General features: G+C 34.0%; 1 protein-coding gene across 5 annotated transcripts; it reads right to left on the bottom strand.

Moving 5' to 3' along the window:
- Positions 1–10,208: 10,208 nt before the first annotated feature.
- LOC118047100 (protein PHYLLO, chloroplastic) lies at positions 10,209–27,131 on the bottom strand. Of its 5 annotated transcripts, none has more exons than XM_035056297.2 (28): positions 26,859–27,131; positions 26,574–26,780; positions 26,264–26,481; positions 25,538–25,655; positions 25,310–25,426; positions 24,621–24,722; positions 22,977–23,053; positions 22,755–22,818; positions 21,795–21,899; positions 21,534–21,728; positions 21,084–21,182; positions 20,412–20,981; positions 19,714–19,938; positions 19,192–19,494; positions 18,939–19,015; positions 18,260–18,418; positions 17,685–17,810; positions 17,468–17,599; positions 17,256–17,373; positions 15,964–16,119; positions 15,575–15,814; positions 15,255–15,422; positions 14,864–15,007; positions 13,808–14,266; positions 13,216–13,515; positions 12,972–13,129; positions 12,756–12,863; positions 10,209–10,943 (listed from the first exon to the last, which is right to left on the bottom strand). In XM_035056297.2, exons 1-28 carry the CDS (start codon positions 27,003–27,005, stop codon positions 10,634–10,636), a joined length of 5,202 nt encoding a protein of 1,733 aa, XP_034912188.1. In that variant the 5' UTR covers positions 27,006–27,131; the 3' UTR covers positions 10,209–10,633. The 5 variants fall into 5 exon arrangements, with proteins under 5 accessions (XP_034912188.1, XP_034912192.1, XP_034912198.1 ...); XM_035056301.2 differs by having other exon boundaries at positions 18,948–19,015; XM_035056307.2 differs by having other exon boundaries at positions 22,755–22,823; positions 22,994–23,053.
- Positions 27,132–27,323: the final 192 nt, after the last annotated feature.

Below are 27,323 nucleotides of genomic sequence, written 5' to 3'. Positions count from 1 at the left end.
AATAATATTTATTGGAACTTGATAATATTTGAATTTAATTGTCATAATAATATCTTAACTTAGTGGCGACTTGATTGATGTAATTGTCTAGCTCAACACAACATGAGGGGTTACCTGAATTTGTCTTCTGCGAGCCATGACCACCAGCAAGAACTTCGAAATTTCCAAGCACATCCTGACACTGGATGGATAAGATAAATATCTGAATTTGTATTTTATGATTCCTAAATATCCAATAGAAGATCTGCGAGGTGTGATTTTGACACGCATCCAAGCTCTCTATAGACACAGCCTTACGAGTCTTAGATGGCCAAAGTGTCTTCTATTCCCACCTTTGGTTGTTCTTTGCCTAAATAAAAGCCACATGGAGGCAAATTATTTTGAATCCGACAATCAAAAGACGTGATCGTGTGCTTATTTTTTTTTTTTTTTGTTATAAAATGATTTTTTTTTTTATTTGTATAAAATTTGTTTTATATCAGATCTACAAAAATAAAAAATAAAAAATTTAATAAAGGCCTCCAAGACAAGCATATCTCCACCTCCCTCAGTCACCCATCATCTCTTTCAAAACTCTCTCTCGAATCTCTTTGTTAATTGCTCATATTTTCATGGTTCCAACAAATAATTATTCATTGAGTTCCCAAGTGGAAGCGGTCTAGACTGTAGCTACTGTCCATATTTCTGTTTGTTTTTTCACCCCATTTTCTTCACCCATCCATCTTGGCTTTTGGGTTCTTTATCTTCATCTCCTTTCAGGAAACTAGAGAGGATAGAGTTTGATTGTGAGTTAAGTCCCATCATTGATTTCGACCCTCGCCGGTTATTGTCAAAATAGATTTGGCGATATTTCAATGCAAATCCATTTCATAGGGTTGGACCAATAATCAAAATAGATTGGATTCATTATTTCTAATTCCATCTCTCTTAATTTGCCAATATTTTAATGAAATGATTTACGATCAGGGCAGTACATGCATGCTGTATAACGTTCTTGGTATTCTAATCCTCTCTGGTGGAATTACTTTAATCCCATTTTTGGAAGTTCAAATAAATATGAAACGCAAAGTGGATAACCCGCTTCGATTATATTTCCATAAACTGAGCAGGGTTTGGTTGACCTCGCGTTAAAACCAGGCTTCAACCATGGGCGAGTTCATCTATATAATAAGCCTGAAAAGGTTTCACAGACTCCCATCAAAATTAAACAAGGTGAACACACTCATATATCAAACACATATATCTCTCCAAGAATCAACCAAACTAGAAGATATGGGCAAGTCTTCCATTAAGTTGGCCTTCTTAGTCGTGCTCTTTTTCGCAGCTGGTAACTTCTTCTTTTTTATTTCTTGAGAACGATTAGTCCTTTTCTTTCATATTACAAATGCATGATTCTTTATCAACTACAGTTGACGGTGGTTGTTGATGGGGTTTTTCTTCGGGAAAAATACTGCTTTTCGCAGAGAACTTTTTCTGATGAAAACATGTCAGGAAAAGTTTCTAATCTAGCTAGGTAGCTGCCATAAAAGGTTTCCCGATGAAATTAAAGTTCTTGTCGGGAAAGATGACTACTTTATCATACAACAATTTGTTTTGAAACAGCAAGGCCATCTCCGATGCCAGCCTCCGCTTATATATTTCCCGGCGAAATATCACCGCAAGCTTTTCCGATGAATTTTTGTCATGAAAACTTCATTCTACCACACGTCGCTATAATATGTCTTTAAGACGTAACCTTTGTCACAAAAATGCCTTGTCTTGACAAGTATTTGTTTTAAACACTATTTTTTTTTTCGTCAGAAAAGGTACATTTTATGACAATAACTCATTGGAAAAAATGAGGGAATAATTTTATTTCAAAACAAGATGAAGCATCTTTAATCTTTTATAGTGTTTTATATTCTTAATTTCTTATAATTATAAGATATGATCAAGGGATACTTCAAGATCTTTGCTGAGTCCTTGGGTTTTTTTAGACTCCAATACCACAACGGATAAGATAATTGAATTCAAATTCTATTAAAAAAACTGAAGTCTCGTAGCTGCTGACTATTCTCGATCTTTTATATTATTTTATATTTCTGTAATTACTCGAGAAACTCTCTAATATCAAATCATTCTCAATCTTATATCATTTTACATTTTTATAATTGTGAGTTAATATATCAAATAATTTTTATAGCCTCACCTAACAATTTATATTATGTCTCTGTATTAAGATGGTTTTTTAACATCTTCATTATAATAATAATAAAAAAAATATACATGGACACTTCAAGATTGCTCGGGATGATGGAACTTAGCTCCGAGTTAGAATGTTCGGTGAATTATATAATTTCTCCAGGACGGATGTAATATTATTGGGGTGGTGAAAACTAGGTATTTGAAGAATACATATGATGCCTATGCCACATTTTATTAGATTAATCTGAATGCTGTATAAATGTACGTACCTGTGCTCCTTGGTGGTTTTGAACTCGCCATTTTTCCTTTTGCTGTCTGCTTGACTTGCAACTCATATACCAAAATATTCCGAGTATTAAAGCTTATTATAAGCTCCACAAATTTCTTTATCCATAAAACTATATTTTTTCCCGGTAGTCTTTGTAATCATCTGGTTTCCAACAAGGGAAAAATTAAAAAATGGAGAAGGCTTTCTTCATCAAGTGAGATTCTTTAGACATCGTCAAGATCAAATACACAGTTTGTTACATATTAAGATTGCGGCTAATGCAACAGTACATATATTTGCAGTCATGTCATTTTCAGCGGTATCAAGAGCTGACGGATCCGTATTCTTGCCGTGTAAAAGTGACTCGGACTGCAAAGCTATTGAGTGTGCAGACGGCACTGCCCATTGTGTTAACAACAACTGCCGTTGCGACTCTAAGGTGGAAAGAATGCAGACATCTTAGCTTCAGATTGTAAACATGACAAGGACTGCGTGAAGTTGTTCCCATAGCTGTTCCTTGGGGAGATGTTTACGCGGTTCTTGGTTGCTTAGAATGTGTTGATCAATTTATTAATAATTGAAATAAGTATTTTCAAGAGACAATGATCATTCCTCGAGAACGATGATACTGTTATCGAGAAAACAGTCTCTTTAAGAAAAGTGTATCACGTATAAATCTACAGAAGATAGACAAATGAGTACGCTCGCTTAAAGAATATTAATAAGGTCAAGAAGCAACTGGAAAAAAACGAACAATTTCATCAAGCTCCATCTAAGCCATTTCCACCACCACCAAATCGAATCACCCTCAAAGAATGGGATCTTTTCACTATCAATTTTGATACCCTTTCAGCCGTTGTGAAGGTGAACCACCACCCACTTTACGCCGCTGGGGTATGAAGGTGACCGGTTTGGTGTTTTATTAAGATTTATAAGAGTTATTTTAATGAGATTTATTGAGTAGATTATAACGAAAAGTTTTTTTTTTCTATACCCTTTTAAAATCAGATTTATGTAACTATATATATCCCAACAACTGGAATGTCAAAAAAAAAAAAAAACGAGGATTGTAATATTCATCTTTTTTATGTGGGAATCATCCAAAGAATTTATCAAAGAATCAATCAATCTAAACATACAAGTTTAGAGAGTGTGTGTGTATTATCTAACAAAGCTAAACCTTAATTAGGCAGGTCCTACGAATATCAATGTGATTTCACAGCCAAGGCAACAAATCTGATGAAATCCTAAATTTACATGAATATCCAACAATCCATTTATAGATTTAATATCTCATCCAGCAGCGCACAGAAGGAAGGTTTTTTTTTTTTTTTTTTGAATTGGAAGGTCCCTATCTGCTAGTCCAGAAACGGGAAAATTAGCATTACCTTACATGGTATACCTAACTGAGGCCACCGTTTCAGCCCAAACAAGGCAATTTATCTACAGAAATACGCAAAGGAGGTTGTTCACTCAGCTATAAATTAGTTCCACCATGATGCAATTCCTCTGCACGAACAATGGCAAATACCTCGATGAAATTGAGTCTCTCGGTCATCTTCTTTCTCATCACAACTGGTTAGCCACTCTTTTCACATGCTCGAGTATATATTATTACTTCATTCTTCTTGTTGTTTTTCACATGGCAAGCACTGATTGCATATACATAATAAAATGAGCAGGTGCGTTGTTGAAGATGCCAGGAGCAGATGCAAGGGCACCAGCTCGCTGTCCTCGGATGATTGACTGCAGCTCGGTGTGTGAGGGGTTCCCCTACAAGTGCATTGACGGCAAGTGCATCTGTGGTAAAGAGGTTATTCCCCGGTCACCTGCTTCAATCCAGCTATAAATTAGACAACTGAAGCGATGATTCCAGATGGGCATGAGACGTGCATAGTATCTTTACAATAATATTAGTTTTCTGAAGAAATTGAGCCTTAATTTGTACTCACTACTAGTTATCCTCTTCTCTTCTACAGATGAGTTGAAAGAATAAATTGCGGAAAAAGCAAAATATCTCTCTTAATTAGATGAATAATCAATGCAGTTCAGACTTTGTTCTCCTTTGGATGCAAACAAATTCTAGAATGAAATGCTTCGTCACAAGTTGGATTAATTTTTTTAAAATATAAAAAATAATGTTGAAAGCACCGATTTTTTTTAATATTATTATTAAACCCGGTTGACCGGATTATTTTAAAACTTTCTAATTCATTTCACTTTCCAATTTAATTTTATGTGAGTTGACTCGATGTAAATTAATTGATTTCACATATTTAAAATTAACTCTGATAACTAGTAAAAATGTCCCTTTAACTTTTAAAAAACTTTAAAATAATAATTTTTTAAAAAAATTATTAAAGCAATGCTATACTAGATCGGTCATGAATACCCTGCAACCTAAATTATAGACTCTACTTTACTTGATTGAATAAATTTTCTACTACTGGCACTCCAGCAAGCTAGCTATTTTTTTTTTAAAAAAGGTGTAGACATTAACAATATATTTTTATATCAAGATCTTTTTTTAATATGAAAATTTATTTTTATTGTGAACCAAAACCATTGTGGAGGGCTATGGAGAAAAAGCATCTAATGTTATAAAAAATAATGCCATGAAAATAAAATAAAATATCAAAAAATATTTAATCAAATAAAATAAAAAATACAGTGAACAAATAAAAAAAAATCAATAACATTGTCCAAAAAGAGCGCTCACTAAGATAGGGTTTTAATTTCATGGATTCAAATTTCAAAGTTACCTAACAAAGAAATTTCAAATTATTTTGTCAATGAATTAATGTGTAAAACACAGGGGAAACAAAAAAGAGAAAAAAAAAACAGGTTAGGTGTCTGTGTGCTTTCATACTTGGCCCATTCAAAAGAAACATGGTTTAATGTTAAAAATAAAGAGCATGTTTATTTTTTATTTAAAAAATAACCATGCAAGTGATGTGTCGTCTCATAGTCTAGTTTTTGATGATTGAAGTGTTGTTAAAAAGTTATATCATGTTTTTTCTAAGAAAATACTTAATTTTCATTATTTTCTTAACTCAAAACATTTAGAAAATATTATTAGAAATGTGATAGCTTATCTTTTTATCATTCCAACATTGATGCACGTGTACTCTCTTATCGTGTAAAACTAAAACATATGCGCGAATGATTTTAGAGTTACATATATATATATATATATATATATAGTTGTTAACTTTTTATCTTATGCATTGCTTCTATATAAATTTTATATAGGAGACTTATTCCAAAAATTGTATATGTAATTATTTGCTTTTAGAAAATAAAGTTTCATTTATGGTGTGAAATAATGGGAGAATTTTAAAAACAGAGTTATTAGTAATATATTATGACTATAGTAAAATATACTAAATTTTATTGACCAACATTACCCAATAAAAAAAATATAAAACATGTCAAATTATCGTAATGAATCTTTCAACGCCATCCAAATTATTCCTACGCAATACCCATTAATTAATCCTGCAGCCTTATGAACTACAGAGAACTAATACAGAGGTTGCTTCAAATATATATATATCAACAATAGGTCTGATTTAGCTTAGTATTTTACGGCTAATCCAATCATACACCACACGAGTGTGGACGAGGTTGTCTGTTGTTGGAATCCCTGTCTTTGGTGGCCCTCCCCGTGGAGCAGAGGGCAATCACAAATGGAAGAAGTGATAGAACCCAGCAAAGGTAGGGGATCCAAATAAGACTCTCCGGTAAAACACAAGCAATGAATCCAAAAAATGCTAACAACATGAATGCTATCCCCAGCAATTCAATCATGTTTGATGCTTCATTGCAAGTTGTTCGGAGCAAAATACCATTCCAAATCCCCACAAAGCCTAAAGCAAGAGCAATCGCCATCACGCGCAGTGCTGAAGGCTCGTTAACCAGCCTGTCTACAGAGAACAAGCCGATAGTCATGGGAACTGCTAGGATTAATACATGCCTGCCTAGTTCCTGCTGTCTAAGTGTTTCGATTATTCGATGGAAAGGCTGATTCTCATTTGCGAGGTTTTCTCCTGTTGATGTTTGAGTCGAAGTTGAGGATGATGGAGAATCAATGGAGGTGCTTAACTCAACTCTTGCTTCTTCTACCGAAGAAGCTGGGGGGCCAGTTGAGGTGTTGGTGGATATCATCATGATCGAGTTTAGTTGGATATCATGGCAGCATCTGGTTTGATCCGAGTCATTCGCTTGTGTGGATTGGTCTGGGCTGGATTCAAGATCACGATCTGGATCATCATGCTGTGTTTTAGGATTCAAAGAAAGAACGGGCAAATGTGAAGCAAGAAAGAGCAAGTACTTCTTGAGCATGTTTCCTACCTGTAACGAACCCCAAACCTTTGCCAATGCAATAGAGAAATGGGAATGGGGTCGCTAAGAACAGCTTGATATAACGGTTTAAATAAGAGCAGAGTGATGGGGATTAAGGAGAGTTTCTATCTCGAACGGAAGTATGAAATTACAAGCCTAGAAGCTGGGTTCACTTGGTGAGTTGATCCTTCCAGCAACTAGCCCCGTATGATCCGTAATGAACCCTGGCCTGTGGCGACTATATATAAAAATAAAATGGACTCTGGTTTCGATAGATTGCTTAAAGCATCTTCTCTTCTCTCTTGTTATGATTAGTCAAACCCTAAAAAGTGTGGAAATCCAAAATGATCCAAGGATGGGTCCAGTCGGTACCGCACAGTAATCGGAGACATCTGGCAAACACTGGACTGCGCAGTATAGTTGCTAAGTTCTAGAAGTGAAGTACTTAAGTTCTGGAATAAATGTACGGTAGAGCGCCAGCTAGACTCAATAAAGCTCAGTCCACGTCCCAGATAAAACAACGACTAGATATGAAAATGATGGCTGGCCCGTGGGTGATATATAGGGGGGGTGGTTGCTTTTTTTAAAGGTATAACCTTTTTAAAGTATAAATTATATTTTATAAAAACAAAAAAAATATATGTTTTTTATGTGAATTAAGAAAAACCATTCATATTTCTAAGCCAAATAGCTTTATAGTTAGTTTATCACAAACGCATCTCAATATGATAATATCTACTAAAAAAGTTATTTCATGGATTAGGATTTTCGATTTAATAATGTCCAAGTGGAATATATTTAATTAAAACCATTCATATCTCCTAGTTTGTTTTTTATATTTGTTATCATAGATAATTCTCAATATATTTAATTAAATGTATGTATGAGATTTTTAATTTTTAATTAGATTTAAAAAAAAATTGAAAACCTTGCATATCTTTTTATTTTTTATCCAAAAAAAAATAAGATTATCCAGCCCCTCAAAAATAAAATAGAAGAAATAATAAAAAAGGGACTAAAGTTAGTCAAATGAGAAGGGACTATCACAATCAATATCATCTGTTTGGAAAGCTTTCTGTCTGGCAGCACATGGGAGGCCAGGATAGTGAGTTGTCAACGTATGTTGGTTGAATATGGTATGAGAAACTAAAACGAATGTTTGAGATAGTTTTTATGGTTGTGATTTGAATAAAATAATAATTTATAAAAGGTATTTTTAGTTGAGGTTGATTTTGCATTTATATATGTTTGGTTAAAATTATAGTTGAAATTAAGGTTAAATAAAAAATAATTTAATGTATTTGATTAAAAATGCTTTTTAAATTGAAGTTATAAAATAACTATATATATATATATATTAATATTGATAATTTTTAATTTAAATATTATAGATTTAACTATTGCTATTACATCATGAAATAACTAATACTTTATATAAAATATTTTTTTATTGTTCCATTAAACTATATACAATTTCATCACATACGAAATTTATCCGACAAGAAATACAGTTTTTATGGTTTTTTGAGCGTGCAACAAAATCAGGTAAAATATCATCATGAGTAAAATTAGGATTACGATCAAATTTTGTAAATGCTACGTTATCATGCGATCTTCTTCTAATTTATGTAGTGTTATTGAATAATATTAAACATTAATTTTTTAAATAAAACATAATTAAAAAAACATAACTTTTGTGTAGAGAATGAATTGTCCCTGAACAACATAACTTTTCTCTTGTTACTCGCTCTCTTTCCTCTTCTCCTTCATGGTTTGCCTAACCCGAATACGGTGGCAATTCAACCATTTAAACCGAACCTATCGCCACTAGCAACAATCCCTGCATTCCTTGAACAATCCAACCTTACTGGTTGCCCATTAGACCTTCCTAGTGAGCTCTTTCATGGCATTAATTGAGCATGTGGTAGTGGCTCCTCTAAAACTAGGCACCTCCACAAGACTTGTTGCTGTCTTGTTTTTGCAGCTTGGCTTTACTCTGCCACCACGCTTAGCAGAGCTCTCCCTTGTGTGGAGAATGGTCTATAATTTACTCTTCATCTCTCATGTGAACAGTGAAGCAATTAAATTAATTCACATGAATAATGGCGCATAAACATAAAAATTTTATTTTTGTTAACTATACAACCGCAATCTAAGTGAGTCCCACCAAAACAAAATTGTTTTTAACTTAACCAAATGATAATATTTATGGCTGACCATGAACCACGCCCGTAATCTCAATGCAAAACAGGCACAAAATGGTGAAATCATAATATTTTTGACTATTTGGTTGTTGAAAATTAATTTTTTTAAAATGTGATTTTTTAAAAAATAAATTATTTTTTAATGTTAGATAACATCATGAAAAATAAATTAAATTTTTTTTTTAATATTTAACTATATCATGAAAAATAAGCTAAAAAATAAATTGTTAATATTTTTTTCAAGTTTATTAAAATAATGAGAAACAAATCTTACAAATTAAAACGTTGAATGTAAATAAAATTGAAAAAAAAAATTAATTTAATAAATTATCTTAAATAAAATAAATAATAATCAAACTAATAGACATTAAATTTAACTGATAAAAAAGTTGAAAAATGATCAAATTAAAAAAAATTATAATTTTATAAATTATTTTAAATAAAATAAATAATAATTGAAAGAATGAGAATAAAATTTGATAAATAAAAAATTTCAATTAATAATAAAAAAATAAATACAAACATAAAAATAAGGATTAAAGTTATATAAAAATCAAATCAAATTAAATTCTAAAAGATAAAATTAAAAAATAAAATTGTAAACAAAATATATAGCAATCAAAAGTTTGATCATCAAATTTAATATAATTATCAAATAACATGATATTTTTAAATTTTTTATAATTTCTTAAAAGTGTTTTTTACCTAAAATAATAATAAAAAATATCTGTCTAGAAACCAAACTAAATTTTTCTTTGACTAAAAAATACTTTTTATTAACCAACTTTTCTAGTAATAAATAACCACAAAAATATTTAAAAACTAACTTCTAGAAAATTAGAAAATAACTAAGGAGCTTAGCTTTTCTATCCTTCAAAATTAGAGTTCTTTCACAACACCTCTCTTATTTGATTATGTTTCATGACCATACCGATCATAGTTTTGAAACTCAATCCGGTAGATTAACTCAGGATCTGACCGATCTAAGATTGAAACTAGATCAAGTTGAAAAAAAAACAAAATAAATAACCTAGTAACCCAACAAAACTTACTAATTTTTTTTTTTTTAACTAAAACAATATTGTTTTGATTTTAAAAAAAATTACAAAAACAAATAAATTGATATATATCCATGTAGTCATTCCATATCCAAACTCAACTAACGATTTTGAACCACCACTCATATCCAGTTACAGAATTAAAAAACGCAGAGAAAAGCCAAACAGCTCATTACTCAAATTTTCTAACGAATTGGATTGAATCTTTGATTATTTGCATCATGACCAAATGAAAATATCAAGCCACTTAACCAAGCCTCGCCTCCAAGATTAGGTTTTTCGCGAAGACCTCTTTTTCCCTTTAAGCATTTCAGCAACAAAACAACTCAAAATGAAGACAAAAAGATTCACGTTTCCGCGGTCGCACCAGCCCTAACTCCACCGCTCTCATCTTTGCTCATAAGAGTTGCACCTCTCAATTAGTGTTCTCTATCGGATCAAATCTTCAACTATACCCTAATTACAACAATCATTTCAGTTGTTTTCAGAACATCTTTAGAGCATGCATCAAAACCTGGACCATGGATTTCTTAGATACAGAGGCTTCAGCACCAATGGCCATATTTGGATCAGGGTCAGTCATCTGCTGTTACCGGGTAGAGCATTATGGCATTTTCCTGTTGTGCTCTGGAGGAACTCCTTCCTCTGGTCAAAAATTTTCTAATGGCACTAATAACAGGAAGAGGGTTTTCCAAATGAACAGCATGACCACAGTTGGGAACCTCAAGTATCTCACAAATATTGTTCCCCCTGCCGTCTTCACCTTTCCTATCTTGGACAACTTCATGGAACATTTTTTGAGCAATTGACTTGAACTTCGCATCTTTCTCTCCAACAATGAGTAAAAGGGGCAAATCGCATCGCTTCAAGTCTTCCCACAATGGCCTATTGTTTGAGGATAAGGAAAGAAAAACCAATGAATAAAACAAATCGAGACAGCAAAATTCAACTGGTTGTAACAATAACTCATCTGTTAAGAAATTTATGTTCCAGAGTGGCAGTCATGGTTCAAGTACAAATAACTCATGCTATCAAGTTGTTTTGACAAGTTTTCATTTGACTCATCTTCCATTGGGCATTCTTCAGATAAAAGGGATCAAGCTGATTACAGAGCACCAACGAGCGGGTAAAGTGACAGAATTAGAGAAGGTACATGATGCAGGAGTTTTTTTTTCCTAACATGCAGCTTTGTATTAATGAGCATAACTTTCAATCCGAACGTTAGATCAGGCTGGTATTATGCAAAACGATTCCAGTGACCTTATTTCCTTTAGAGGTTAAAATATCATACCCATTAGAGTTTGTAAAGGCCTTCAAATAAGGTCTATAAGTTAGCGTTTAGGATTTACTATATTTTCCTAATTGATTTATGATTTTTTTTCCCATTTGGATTAGAGCTCTTTTATTATTTTTCAGGCTTTGTTTAGGATATTTTTTCCTAGCCTTCTTAGGATTTTTATTACTTTTCTTTTAATTTTAGGTTTCATTGCTAGTCTATGTAAGTTTTTAAGTTTATTAAAGGAGTTGTAAACCTTCTAGAAAGGCAAACTACTTGAAAAGAAATATTTAGTAATAAAATTATGAATTAGTGTTATCTATGACAACCCTATTCGGCTTCAATTATATCTTTATACCTTGTTGTCTTCTTGTTTGTGTTTCTATCTATGTTGGTACAGTTTAAGGTTTTCATATTTCACTTCATTACTTGTACTCGGTCACCTTTAAGTGTGAGACATTTCTATTCTGGAGTCAAATGCCTTCCAAGTTCCAGAGTTCAAACAACAATAACCTGACCTACAATTTAGCAATCATTTTAAAAGGGTCTAAAGTAGAGCAAGGTCAGAGACCTTAACTATAAGTTTACATTTCTAACAATTGGCCAACTATACGCATAAAGAACGGTATCAATGAAAAATGCCAGACAATAGTCAGTACACATTAGACAAGGACACAAGTTGACTTCCAAGACACATAGAAGTTGTGATGATAGAAGGGCTACATAATATAAAAGAGCTCTAAAGATTTCAGATTGGAATATAATACAGGTTACAGGAGGACCTTCCTGCAATTGACCAAACTTAAATGTAGAAAAATCACAGAGAAGACTCTTCTGCTGAGAAATGTCCAGATCAATATAGAGGGTTATCCTACATCGAATTTTATTTTTAAGTAATCAAGACTTCATCTACACACCTTAGTTGTCAAATCAAGGCTCGGATCTCATATAGCAATGTTTTCAAATGCTGAATTTTGGGAGGAATCAATTTTTCGTGCAATTGATTTTCACACAGAAAAATCAAGAATGAATTTCTGTTTTCATGAAACCTAATAAAGTACTCAAAGAATTTCTCTCAGATTTTCATATGAAATAAACTAAGAGCCCATCCAAGTCAAGATGTTGATCAACCATGGTATAGCAAAGGGACAAAAGGATAAGATTTTCTAATAGATCACTGGTTTATTTCTACGGAAAAAAGCATAAGCTCAATGATTATCTTCTAACATACAACTGTGGAGCTTGGCTTCCAAACAAGGCTCTGCTTCTCTGATTCCCATGGCACTGAAGCCAGATTTACATGGTGTTGGTTTACATTATATAAAAAACATCATTCTATCATCAAATGATAAAAAGCAAGAAAATAAATTCACAAGTAGACTCAATCATTCATTAAAAGGAAAATGTCCAGATTAACTTACAGCTGGCTCCCAGTGCTGAGGCCTGACAGAGCTTTTGCAAGGCTTTGGACATCCTCGTGCACCAAGCGGCCAGAAACTATTTCCTTAAAATGGGGATGACTTCTCAGGCTGTAAATACAAATCTTCTATTCAGATTATAATTGATGAAAGCATAGAGCCCTTAAGGATGAGGGAGGCATTAAAAGTTGATACTGTAAAGAGCGAAAAAGAAATCACCTCTTCCAGAGCTCTCCAGCATACCAGGAATCAAGAAAGAGTTCTAAACCATAGGCAACAAGGAAGTCTGCCCTGGAATCATCTTTAGCCTGACGGATTTTTCTTGCCATTGTATCCTTCAGGCCAGGGCTACCAGATATTATAACAGCTCCATCAATCTGTGAAATATATGTTTACATTTGTCAACTATATAACCACAAAATCCTCAGCTCAAATGGAAGAAAATCTCCTATAACGAGTATACCTTATGACTATGCCTTAGTGCCATGTGCAATGCAATCCTAGCTCCCATAGAATATCCAACCAGGGTAACCTTAAAAGGAGTTATGCCTTGAATCAACTTATATAACACATCTGCAACTATTTCAATTGACAAAGTTGCTTCCTCTTGGGCTCCCTTACTACCATGATTTTGTATTTTTGATCCCCCATGTCCCGGAAGATCAATTGAAATGCATTTTGCTGATCTTGAGATGGCCTTCATGATGGGGACCCAATCTTCACCAGTTCCAAGAAATCCATGAAGAAATATAACAACATTATCCTGCAAGGAAAAATAATGCCAGAGTCGGCACTGATACGTGGATAAATTGAAGGCAATGTACAAGCCTACATTAATGCCTTGATAATTGGAATGAAACCATAAAAAGAGAAAACAATGGTATGGAAATTTTAAAATAGCAGACAACCACACACGTAACATAAAGCAGCTCATAACTCAAGATTGAAGATGACACTTCAGTAAAGAGAACACCAAAAACAGCCCAAACATAATTTTTAAGAGGGTAAAAAAAATAAAATTAAGAGCCATGAAATCATGAGGCTCCTGTACTTACATTGCTTTCTTGTCCAACTTCATGAACTTGGATGGAGTAGGAAAAATTCTTTGAATTCACTGTCAAATGATATCTATGAACTTGCTCTTCATTAAAAGTTTTGTGAATAACATTGTTATTGACTTGAAAGTTCTGCAGGAGTTGAATGGAAGCAGCAACAGATGCTCCGACAAAGCCTTTACATGGATCATAATGAATCCCAAGAGGTATAGCTGTGACATCTTGTTTAAGCCATCTATAAGTTCCAAGACCATGGGCTATAGATGGCCTGGTTTCATGGTTCATAACTGTATAAACAGCATTCAGCTGCTCCAGGTAATAGGAGAATAGAATATAAGTTGACAAACCTAAGCCACTTTCAAATGCAGAACTAACAACAGCCATTTTTCCATGCTTCTGTGCCCATCGTGCAATTAATGCTGCCTTTTCAAACCCACCAACAACACTTGGTTTGATAACCTAACAGAACCATAAAAAAATTTCACTTCAGGATCTAACCAACAAACTAGCTTCAATTTATTGTAGAATTCTGGGTAAGACAACCATAAAGAATGAAACTAAGATATTACATTGTCTCTGAGGACTTTTAGTGCATTCATCTGATTTAAAGTTGTATAAATGGTTTTGTTTCCAATAAATGTTAAAAATAACAAAAATATCAATTTTCAACAGCAGATACTAATAATCGTGGATAAACTATTGGTGACAGCAATGATGAGGATCAAGATAAAGACAACAAGGATGACAGTCATAAAACAGTCTAAAAAACAACTATGCTCTCATAATGCTGCCAGTCAGTCTTTCAAAGCTTGTCATTCCACCATCATAAACTAATTTGAACCTGTAATTGATATAGTTGCAAATACAGCCTATTATTAATGAATATATATTGTTCTCAATACTATCAAACATATCTGGCCGGGTTAATTTCATGTCTACAAATCATCTGCCTAAACTTCTCAAGTGAGTGCTTCATCTCAGTAAAGCTAAGCTACCATTATCTCTACTTCCACATGAATGATGATCAAGATAAAGAGAATATTCAGCACCACTAACCACAGCAACTATTCCAGGGTGAGTATACTTCGCAAGCATTTTAAGATGACTTTCTTGAAAATTGTCGATAGTTTCATCAAGAGCTGCAGGTAAGCCAGTTTCTTCACAGAACTTCACAATATCATCAACATTCTCAACAGGTTCCTGAAATAAGGAAACTAATCAGTAAAAAAAAGTACAAATATTACCTATGGATAACTTGTTAATAAGCACCATTAAGGCCCAAATTGAATGTATTGAAATAAATATATTGTTAAATTGTCAATAGTGACTATAAACTTTGCACCGAGATATCCCAAGGAGTTTTGTACAAAGTATCATGAACTAAACTACTAAATCCTCAGGACAAAGAAGCAGCATGGATCATTCACCAGTTTCCTGTAAATTATACCTCAATATATTGTAGGTCACAATCTTTTACAAGGAAGCCAAACTGGATAGCTTCTTCATAGGTCCATTTTCTGTTGGCATCCACACGGAGTTCAATACATGGACCAACTTCCTTTCGTACTTTGCATATAACTGTAGCATCTTGAATGGGATCTGCCCGACGTGCAACCTGTTGGGAAAGAAATTCAAGCTTGTAAGCTAGTGGTAATCTAAATTGAGTTACCAATAACAATATAATAATATGAAGCAAAATTAGCTTTGAGAAAAGTTAAAAAGTATTGTAGTTATTGACGGCATTCTAGCAGTTCCACTACAACTTACTTTGAGTTTTATTGCAGTGAATCCTTCTTCAACAAGTGAGGAAGCAATATAAGCAACCTCAGTCGGAGTCCCGTTAGAATCAATAAGGGCACATATCTTAACGCTTGACTTTTCATAAATTTCCTCATTTATCATCCCAGGTTGAAGCATACTTATAAAACTGGAACCTTGACTTACTGCTATGGCGTTCAAGATAGCCATTTCAAGACCACATCTAACACTTGGAAAGATTGAACATGCCTGAGTAACAACAATGGATCAAATGTGCATTAGCCCACCACGGAAGGAGCATGACATACATCTCATAACCTTTTCCCTCTGATTTGCTTGAAACTAAATGTACTGGGAATGCACATATGTGCATAGAAATTGGAGATATATATACCTACCATAATTCCTAAGTTGCTCCATATCCAAGAAGTGAAAGAGCCTTTCAGAATGGGAAGGGAAACATTAATCTCGATTCCTTTAATGACATGAAGAAGAAATAGAAGCTGCTCTTCTACATCCGCCAGATTTTCTTTGTGGATTTCAAGAGGTGCAACCTTTTCAATGACAGTAACAAAGGATAAAGTAATCCTCAAATTTGGACAAGGTTACAGAAATAAAGGACAATATTTTACATTTAACATTTGTTTCTTTTAAGGTACAGAAATGCCATAGGATAAGGGACTTGTATGAATGTCAAAATTGTTGAGAAATTTTAATTAAGAAAAAACCATATTCGAGAGGGGGAAGGGGTATTGACATTGTTTGCAATCATACCTGAGATATAATTTTGTGTTCAAACTCTGTTCACCTAACAAAAAGGAAAGCTAAACATGCATACTCCTCCAATTACAATTTTTCTCCCTTCTGGCTTTCTCACCCATACAATATGCAAGTTTCTAGAAAATTGTGCTATTTCCAGGTGTCAAATGTCAATCTCAAGAAAGGAAAATTGAACTGGCATAGTTTACTAGGTTTCACAAGAGAGATGTAGACCGCTTATAAATTTTGAATATATTTTATAGCATCAAACTGGCCAAAGAGCCAGGAAAAAATGTATGATTTCTTATGCCATATTTTATACAGCATTGTAACCATCACTCTAAGTGTCTAAATAAACTACATGGCAGGTCCACTTATTTATGTTATGAGTAGAAATCTTTGGTTTGCTTTTTTGCAGTAAGGAAAAAAAATCTTTTAGTACGTTTGTTTTCTAATTTCAAGTGACTGAAATACACTACAATTCCCCAAAATTAGATGACTTGCACTTCACTGAGTCACAAGGAGATAGCAAAACTGAAATTCATAATCAATTGCTCATTGACTGAAAATTTATCACCATTGAAATGATCATATTGCTCAACATTATCTTTCAATGACCACAATCCACCAATTCTGCACAACTAAACTTTAGCAATATTAGACACAAGTACTGTAACCATTCACATTCCTCCTAATAATTCAACCTCAGATAAATGAGATGTTAACCAATATACTATACATTCAATTGGAGTAGTGAAAACACCGAAATTTTTGTGTAAACAACAGCAACAAAGCAGCATGATATGGAAACATCAGGAATACAATCTTACGAACATCACAAGTAGAGATTTTCACATGGAGCCCAAGAGGAGAAGAACAAGGGAAAAAATAATAGTTGAACAAGAACTGAAAAGTTAAACCCAAAACCAACCTCACCATACCCAACACTTCCATCTTCAAGAGACACGGATAAAATATAACCTTCCCTATGGAACTCATTCTGATGATGATCAACAAAGCTCGAGGTAGGAGGAGCACAGAGTTGAATCCTGTCACACAAAATAATAGAAACTTGCAGCCTAATAATGTAAAGTTCATGATGTGGAAGCAATTTAAAATATTTATGTCTTAAAAAAGCCTAACCTGTACAGTGAAAAATTCATTTTACGGATCTTGCAGAGAAATAACCCATCTGAAATGGAAACTTGAACAGAAAGCCTTGAGAGAATGCTTAAAGCATGATCTGCTGCTTGCTGTGCAGATTTGCTTAAAGTACTGAAAGAACCATTTGTCAGTGGACTGCACAAGGAATTAGATGTTGAATTTTTCTAAAAAGGACAATCACAAAGCAAACTTCAACCTGTGGAAGGTTGAATTGGCACCAATGCCGCTCTCCACTTCAATTACACAATCTGTCTTCTCATGTTCAAATTTAAGTAAAGCCTCTTGAAGTTCCACCTTCGTCTTCACTCGTAAATGTCTCACACTGCAAGCCATTAAATTTAAATTGGATTTAAAAAAAAAAAAAAAAGCCATTTACACACACACACAGAGTTTCAATGGTATATTCAACCAAATGTCATTTCAAGATTTGAAAAAACTATAGAGATACACTTGGCAATTTGTATGAAGAAACAGGCAAAAAAGTGATAACCCCCAATCTTAGAGAAGCAAGAACTTCATTTCTAAGATACAAAATTAGATAAATTTGAGACTATTAAGGCATGACCATAATATTTCAGAACTTCATTTCATGTCACAAATGAACCATATGGCCATCACTATTCAAGAAAATCTCTTGGCATTTTAATACTTAAAATCAACTAAATAAACCAGTAAAAATTCAGATTACATATAAAGCCATGTGATACATGACAGGAGCAAACTCAGACAAGCATATTTCAAATACAACCAGCTAAAGTTTGATTTTTTTACCTGTGTGCTGCACAAAGTTTATGAATGGATATTCTATGGGAAGTGTAGAAATACTGATCCAATATTCGAGGGTCAGTTTTATCTGCAATAGGAAGGAGGCTGAAAATTGCTCCACCATGATTGTTTATCACAAGTATCCTCATTGGTTTCCTTGACACCCTTCAGAAAGTCAATCCTTTAAAAATTAGTATAAAAATTGACATCCTTCAGAAAGTCAAATCCTTGTAAAAACTAATTGGGTTTGGCCATGTAGATTGTTTTGCATGTAACATTGTGCTGCTTAGTATAAATTAGATAATTGAGAGAACATCAATGATAAGTTAGGTGTATTGTAAGACTACTTTGAGAACGAAACCAAGCAACTGCTGCTAAATATATGAAGACACCTGTACATGAAATTGTTACAAGAGTAATTGTTCCTGAGATTCTAGTTTGATTAAATTGTGACTATAGCCCTTTTAAACCAACAGAATAGTTCCTGAGATACTGTGGAGCAGAACTTTAGTCCCTCCACAGTTTATCATGCCTCATGCAATTCCACACAAGGACTACTGATGCTGGTTTTCAAAGCACAGTGATTGAAGTTAGCTGCATCAAGATCTTAAGGACTTCAAAATCATTCCTTTACAACATCAATAAATCTCAAGAAAATCACACAAATCCACAAAATAAAAAGTACATCGTGGACCTCTGAGTCAAAATTGCCAAGCCATTTGTATCATGAAGCATAGAAACATCTCCAACCAAACAAAGTACCTACACATGATTACCAGAGTATGAACACATGTAAGTTCATGAAAATTATAAATACAAAATAGTGCAGACAGATATATCAACTAATAGGGTGAAAAGGAATAAATGCTTGAACTCAAGAACTGAATGAGTTAAAGCACGGACTATTACTGAAATGAAAACAAATTTTTAACACTAACTTGTTTATTGCATCCAACAGCAAAACCAATTGCTGTGCTAAGCAAACCATCAATACCACTAGCTCCCCTGTTGCCAGCCACTCTTATCCCAAGATATGGAAGTTCTGAGTCTAACATCATATGTGCAATGCTATGAGCATGAGTTTTACAATTGTGTCCATACATGTCTGCATCACGTATTACCATGCTGTTGCCAACAAAAAGAGCAGACTCGGCTGAAAGAGCTTCTGTAATTACATGTGCAACATGAGGCTCGGTTAATGAGTTCTCTGCGTTAATTTGAAATGATATATCCCAGGAAACCTGCAAGAAAAAAGACAAAAACATAAGAAAACATACATACATACATACAAACATAAGAAATAAAAACACGGCATGCTACCATATGAGGAATGTTAACTAGAATATTTGCTTACGTTGACAATGGCACCACCAACTCACATGATCATCAAACTGTCAGAAGACTAAGATCACAAGAAAGTTTAAAATACTAAAATAGTATCATAAGGTTAGATCAAATACCATTGTATTCAAAACTCGTAGAAAACAACACCATTTGCTGTTCCTGTGTGAAAATTGAGCTTTCATTAAGCTGTCAGCAAACTGACAAATGGAGCACTGCACTCTGTGTGTTACAAAATGTGATGGATCGTGACGGCAAGGGTGGTTGTCAACTAAGATATATGTGCATGGAAAACATTCTTCCACCATTTGACTGACACGCTTGCTTGTTATCCGGCTTCCAATCTGTATATAATTCGAAACAAGAAGATATAATTGATGAATAAAAAGGATTAACTTGTTATGGAATCAGTACATACAGAATAAGTCCAAATAGGGTACTGTTTTCGTTGAAGATGTGCATAAAAATCTTTTTCTTAATTGGAGACATGTAGTGGTAACTGTGGCGTGAGATAAGACTCGCAAAATTGTGAATTTCGGAGTAATACCATTTACTCGTCTCTTGCCAGCTCTTTCATCATAAACTTATCAAAGAGCACCTTTCAATGCTGCCCAGAATTTCACATCTTTTTCATGCTTAAACTTCTAAGGATGTAATTTGAATGAAATCAAATGTAGTAAATTTAGTACTCAAATTTGACTGCTATCATCTTGGTAACCAACTTCCTTTAAGATGTCTTGAACTTCTAAGGTAGTAATTTCAATTAAAATCACACACAGTAGACTTAATAAATAAAAAATAACCAATTCGTTTATACCTGAACAATCACATCAAAACGAATCCAACCCCTGACCCGTTCCGACAGTAAAGCATGGTCTAGATGATCAACAAATAAAACATTCTCTTCAATTTCAGGAAGAGAAGGAAGGAGCTTTCTTAATCTTAGCCCTGATAAGATGTCAGCTACAACAGGCCAATTAAGGTGCTTAGCCAAGAGAAGAGCCGCCCATATTTCATCTTCTGTGTGAATTGCACCAAGAAGTAAAAGCCCTCTATCAGTCCCTTTAATTATTTCAAGAACCTCTGCCATTGGGACACAAGCACCATCTTTACATGCAAGAGAATTTTGCAATTGAATATATTTAGTGAATGGTTCCGCACCAGACATCCAAATATCCAATCCTTTTAAACAGCTTAACATCCAATTGTCTGAACTATCATCCAGAGGCTCTCTGAAAGGACAATTAATATGAACAGGGCCATATGGCAAAGAGGTTGCCCAATGCACAGCGGAGTCAATTGTCGTAAGCACCATCCGCGCAGGAATATTATCAGTAGGTGCAGGAAGACTGAAGGTGAACCTCACAAAAGAACCAAAATGGTTCACCTGACATACATTTGAACCATGTGGTGCATGAGTTTTTCAACCCAAAAAAAAAAAACAATCTGTTGCGAATTACAAATTTGGATAAAATTCATAATTGTATACCTGATTAATTGCTTGGTTTGCCCCAGCATCAAGAAGCTCAGGAGGACGATCTGCAGTCAGCAATAGAAGTGGCACAAAATCCTGACTAGCTTCCACAACCTGTAGTTGTTGCTAGTCAAAACTAATCTCATACATAATACTGAAAATGAGATGAATATTTAAAAATATAAGGTAGGAATACACTGGAAAGAAACAATAGCTCATGAAGCTGTGCATGCAAGAAAGAGAAAAGGAAGAAGAAGTTTCATGCAAAGTGTGGCAGTTAAAAATTATGTCTTGCAACCACAAACTTGAAAGGTTGAGCCAGCCTAAAAGATGATATGGAATTAACACATGTTTTATGCGTATTAGGAAAATGAGTATGATGACTGTGAAATCATTGGACTGTGAAATGCCCTTTGCTCTCAATAAATTAAGCTTCTGGTTTTATGCTTCTTCTATGAAACTTACAGCAGGAAGAAGATTTGAAACTGCAGTGCCTGATGATGTTATGATGACTGCTGGTTTATGAGACCCCTTTGAATAACCAACAGCATGAAATGCAAGAGAGCGCTCATCAAAGCATGAAATACATGTTGTTAGGGGATGAGTGGAAGCAGCGATGGCAAGAGGTGATGATCTTGAGCCTGGAGCTACACAAAAGTACTGAAAGAAAGTATCAATCAGACATGGAACAAAATAGAAATTCAACAGATGAAAATTCTTGCTCACCATTATACCAAGACGAGAACATTCTTCCACTATAAGTGAAGCCCAAACAGCATTGATATTTGATTGATCTTGCAGAGAGTAACTTGTTTCACCAGCATCATCCAACTGATAGTCAAAAGAGAAAGATACATTGAACAATCATTTCCCAGCTTTGTTCTTTCTAAATTTTCAAAATGCTTTGGAATGCAGCACATTGTTGAATTTAATCAGTTACATGTCAATTAATGCATTTAGCTGGGGTCAAAGATATGTTTGATTTTGAGCTAAATTGTCTGTCGTTTTTCTTTTTTCTTTTTTTCTTTTTGAGAATGAACTAAATTGCCTTTGCTTCTGTATGGGTTCATAAAGGTGTAGAACTTTATACCCAAGAAGCACGGAAAGACTTCCAAATTTTTGAAATTCTATTTCAATGTTTATCATGCCATATATTGCCAATATTTACTCAAGATTTTCAACACACAGAATATGCATGATATAGACTAGATTGACGATTTGCTTACTAAATAGGGCCTAAGCAAATATATGTTTAATTTTGAACGAAATTGTCCTTTTTTAACACTCAAATTTGAAATTCCCTTTTGATGTTTATGATGCCATATAATGTCCAATACTTACCCATGATTTATGTTATGTCAAGAATCAGAATACACATGCATGGCCATACCACTAGGTTGATGAATTACCAACAAAACTGAGAAATTTCATGTCCAGCACATTCACATTTGGCCTTCAGAAGGTGCTACACTATATATTTTGTTATTAAGAGTACAAAAAGCAGAATGCACACCCTCCAAAATGAAACCAAAAAATATAATATCAATATAAGAGACCATTTAAATCCCTATTGAATCTCAGTTAAGAAACACCTCCTAGCATGTTTTCTCACTCTAAATATCTCCAATGTGCAAACAAGTTCAACAACAAATAATTTTCAAATTAGCTAACATAACAGTAACATACCATGTTACTCGAAACGCCTACCGCTGGTGAAAGCCTGAAACAAAACTGAGTGGAAAATTTGGTCCTTCTCTGCAATGAAAATTTAGGAGACATAAGAATTTCAAATTGTCTATAAATGACCATCAAATTCACCACTCAAGCTTTTGTAAAAAAAAAAAAAATTGCATAATACCAGATAAACAAATCAGAGATCAAGAAAAAAATGAAGGGATGAACAATTACCAGGAAAAAGGGGATACCAGTTCTGCGGTGTCAGCCTGATAATCCCTTCTGTCCAAAAACAGAGCATCTGTACAAGCCTGAAAAAACCATACTGCTGAATTACTGAAAAGAGGAAGGACAGACATGTCTGACTTCAGAATTTAATTGTTTAAGGTTATGAAAATCAGATGTATATGTGATGATTAACAATACATTAAGACACAAAAGAAGGACATCAAAGAATCAGTTAGGTTTTATGAATGGAGTATCAACTTCTGGAGGCTGTTTTATCACCCCACTAGTTTAGTGACAGAATGGAGAAAAGAGGAAAGATCTCCAAATGGTTTTTATAGATGTAAGAAAAGAATACAACATGATTACAAAGGAAGATTTGTAGTGAGAGTAAAAAAAAATGATGGAATAAATGTGATCTAAGAGATGAAAGAACACATGGTAACAAGGTTGGGATTATGATTGAGGGTGAGAGTAGAGAGTTTCCAATTAAAGTTGGTTTGCACTTGCTATTTGAACCTTGAAGAAAACAAAATACCAATAGACTAAACTAGAATGAGGTAATTTAAGGTACTATGGAGCATAACAAATGATGGTTGAGAATAAGATAGAACCTATAGAATGTGACTCCAGTAAATCTAGAAATATACCAAGTGTATACACATTGTAAAAAGTGAGTACAAACTATCATGCCTGTTAAAGAGGGATATAAAACCATTATTGATGCCTCGCCTAATAACTTGTTTGAATTGAGATGGTTCTTTGATTTATATCAAAGCTTGATGATCAAACGTTCAAGAGTTCAAACCTCACCAAATCTCACCACCCCATTCGAACTAATTAAATTAATAAAAATTAAGCTCAAAGTAATGGTGAGTCTATGCAAGTTTCAAGCTTAAAGAGCTTTCAATTAAGGGAGTAAGTTAAAAAATAATATAAAACCATTATTAGAGCCTCACCTAATAACTTAAGTATTTAGGTTGAGATGGTTCTTTGATATTTTCATGCCATTATGACACTTTTTTTCAGCCAATAAACTTGTTTTGTTCATAATAGAAGAAGAGGAGGGAGATTATTGTAGATTGATATCATAGACTTCTTTAGGCCATTGTATGGATAACATAGCAAAAAAGACGAAAAGTGCAAAATTATTTATCAAGATTTTACGATGCATCCATGCATAAAGATGAAAAGACGAGTAACTTCAACCTACAACAAAAGTTGAGGACAAATATTGTACCCATATGCAGGTAAAGATATTTTAGCATTATGTACTCACTTGTGGCACTTTTCTTAATGTACAGGTTTTTGTTTTCACAACATTTTAAGTCGGTTATTATAAGTTTTTACTTCAGTTGGGTTTTTGTTTTCATATAAGGGTTGCAACACTATAAAGTGCTCATATCTTTAAATCAATAATAAAATCAGTCATCAGCTTTGCAAATCCTATTGAGAGCTCAGAGATTTCATGGTAGAAGCCAAAAGATATATTCTCCATTTATCTGGATGAGCATGGGATATTCCAATTTCAAAACCAAATCACGAATAAACAATCAAAATTTAAAGCAAAAAAGTAGTGAGTTACATCTACTATTAAACAAGGAAAGCAATTACTATATTGTATAACTTCAATAAACATTGTTGAATGCATACCATCTGGAATGTTTTAGCCTCCATCAGATTGAAATTTCTGAAGGTAGATTTTATGGACTTGGAATAGCATCTCTCTGTGTCTGGCCAAAAGCAAAAACTGGCCTGAAAAGAAAAGAAAAGAAAGCAAGGGTACAGAATGAAATAGGAAGAAAACTCAAAGGAGGGAAAACACTATCTGAACACACTCCAGATGAAAGAGATCACATTACTTGAAATCAGGATTCAATATGAATCACACTGAGAACCAAAGCGATTAAATGCAACTAAAGAACATGCCACAAAGTACCATGTACATCAATGAATAAATTTACAAATTTCCATATGCACACTAAGTTTTGAGATGAAAGTTTGAAGATTTAGCAAATTCACTAGGATTTAAATTAGACATCAGATAGTGGTTGGATAACTGTGCAACTGAATCAAGCAAGATGATCTGAAAAGCTACTTGACAAATAACCACATTTAGAACAAAGGCATTGAACTAAATTTATTTCACTAAAATTGGCTATAAACCATACGATATTGATACCAAAGCCAGAACAGCAAATTAAGCATAATGAGATGATCAACTCAATCATAAATGTCAGCTGATATTATCCTAGTAGAATCTCCTCAAGTTCTTCAAGTTGTACCAAAATGTGGCACATGTACCAACATAAGAAATTACAAACTATAACACCACGGAATACCTGGTAAATGGATGACTCAAAAGATTGAATTGCTTGTTCAAAAGTCCAGCAGGAATTTTCATCCCATGCCAAAGTTATGACAAGAATAGATGCTTCTTCTTGCTCATCTAACTCAACCTGTTGAAAAATGCAACTATCTATCTAGTGATGCTCTTGACTGGATCTCAGAGAATTTACAGGAAAAGTTGCAACGTCTCCCAACCAGCATGTAAAAGAATGCTAATATACCTCAGGAATCAAGAAGTAAAACAAACCAGCCTCATGCTTGATTGAAGATGACTCCTTGTTGAAATTAATATCCATAAAACCATAAGTCATTATATGGGTGGAATCACTTGAGAGATATCTGCACACAAAATATAAGGACAGCCTTTAGATTTTCCTTATCAATTAAGAAAAACAATGTTGGCACACGAATCAATCAAAATCAACCAGTGCTAAGTACTTCTACTTCCAGTAGAAGCCCAAATAAAAAAAAAAAAAAAAAAGTGCTTACAGATCTTCTTAAAAGTAACTTCTTAGCATAAAGTTTGAATGGTATAAAGAGAATTTAGCACTATTTTGTTCCACATCCATTTTAGCCCCCTCCTTTTCCCTCAAGTACATCATCATAGACCAACTAAATACCTCTTTCAACAAAGAGGGTCATAATGCCTATGTTGCACAAGGAAAACCATCTTAACAGCATTACCAGCATCCTATCCCCGATGGATGCCAAACCAACTCCTTAAATATAATATTTTTGTCTTATGACTTCGTAACTTTCTTTGATAAATAAAAAACTAGCTCCGACAACTCTTCTTCCTATTGAGTCGGGTGATTGAACTCCGAATCAACCACAAAAGGCAATTATGATCACAATGCAAAACGTACGAGTTCACTAAGCTCAATTTGAAATCAAAACGAAAAATCCATACTAAAAAGAAGTTACGAATACCAAAAAACGAAATTAACCTCCTGATCCTCTTCAGTTTTTCTGGAGCACAGTAAGAGGACGCTTCAAAGCAAATTGCTGATCCAAGCCCGAAAACTCCACGAGTCCTATGCAAATAGAGTTTTTTGCACGACGCATCCTCTGTCTCCTTGCTTAGAAAAAAACGAGGGAACACACCATCCGACTCCGGTAGCGAGCAGAACCAATTCAAAGCTTTTGGACTCGGCGGCACAGCAACCTGCATAGGCATAGTCAAACAAAAAAGTCTAACATATATTTAAACTAAAATAAATAATAAAAACTATAGCATTCTGATTTGTAGTTTTATACCTGAAATCTGAAAACACCGTGAAGAGAGCACGGAGGATTCGACTTTAAATCATCCACGGCAGCCTTAATGCTCTCTATCCCTCGCTCCAGCGTCAATGCCGGAGGTAATGTGCGCGTGATGCAAGTCTCGAGCACCAACTCACAATCCTCGCCTTCCAATTCAGTGACGTCCGTTACGGGACAATCAAATCTCACCGCTTCAACAACCTATGCAACAAAACAAAAACACATTGAATAAGAAATTAGGGTTTGGAGTCGGAGAAAAATGGAAGAAAGAAGAGTAACCTTAAATTTAGGGTTTTGAAAGCGAGGGAAGTGAATGGAAGTGTTTCTGCTGAGAAATGCGAGAGGGAGAGACTTTCTTGTTCCAAAGGGAAGATTTGGAGATGGTAAAGGGAGATTGCTTGTAAGTAATAATATGTGAGGCTTCATTGCCGATTTGCTGAGAGAATTTTTTGAACGAAAAGAAACAAGTGCAAGGAGGAGGATTTTTTCAAGTGAAGAGATAAGGGCAGGCAAAACCAGTAGTCATGGTATTAAAATTTAATTTTAAAAAAAATGATTGTCATTGAGGATGGAACGCTTATCACTACTATAATAATATAATACTATTTTACCATTCCAATAAAAAATTAATAAATTTGTTAGTGGTGTCTTCAAGACAATTTAGTATTGTTTTTATTGAAAAGTAATTCTCTTTTGGAAAGTAAATTTCAGGCAAAATGAATTCCAATAAACTATTTTTCGATG

The sequence above is a fragment of the Populus alba genome, chromosome 10, assembly GCF_005239225.2.
Source record: "Populus alba chromosome 10, ASM523922v2, whole genome shotgun sequence".
NCBI lineage: Eukaryota > Viridiplantae > Streptophyta > Magnoliopsida > Malpighiales > Salicaceae > Populus > Populus alba.
The sequence above is the reverse complement of the archived record's forward strand: the minus strand, read 5'-3'. Positions and strand labels throughout refer to the sequence as shown.

Bases quoted from the DNA above. Each gene is read 5' to 3' on its own strand.
- LOC118047100 (XM_035056297.2), bottom strand. From the start codon at position 27,005: ATGAAGCCTCACATATTATTACTTACAAGCAATCTCCCTTTACCATCT. The intron at 19,495-19,713 runs GTATTTGATCTA...TTTTTCTTGCAG, and splicing joins TACGAGTTTTGAATACAATG to GTTTCCTGGGATATATCATT. The intron at 13,130-13,215 runs GTATACTCGTTA...TATATTTCACAG, and splicing joins CACTAAGGCATAGTCATAAG to ATTGATGGAGCTGTTATAAT.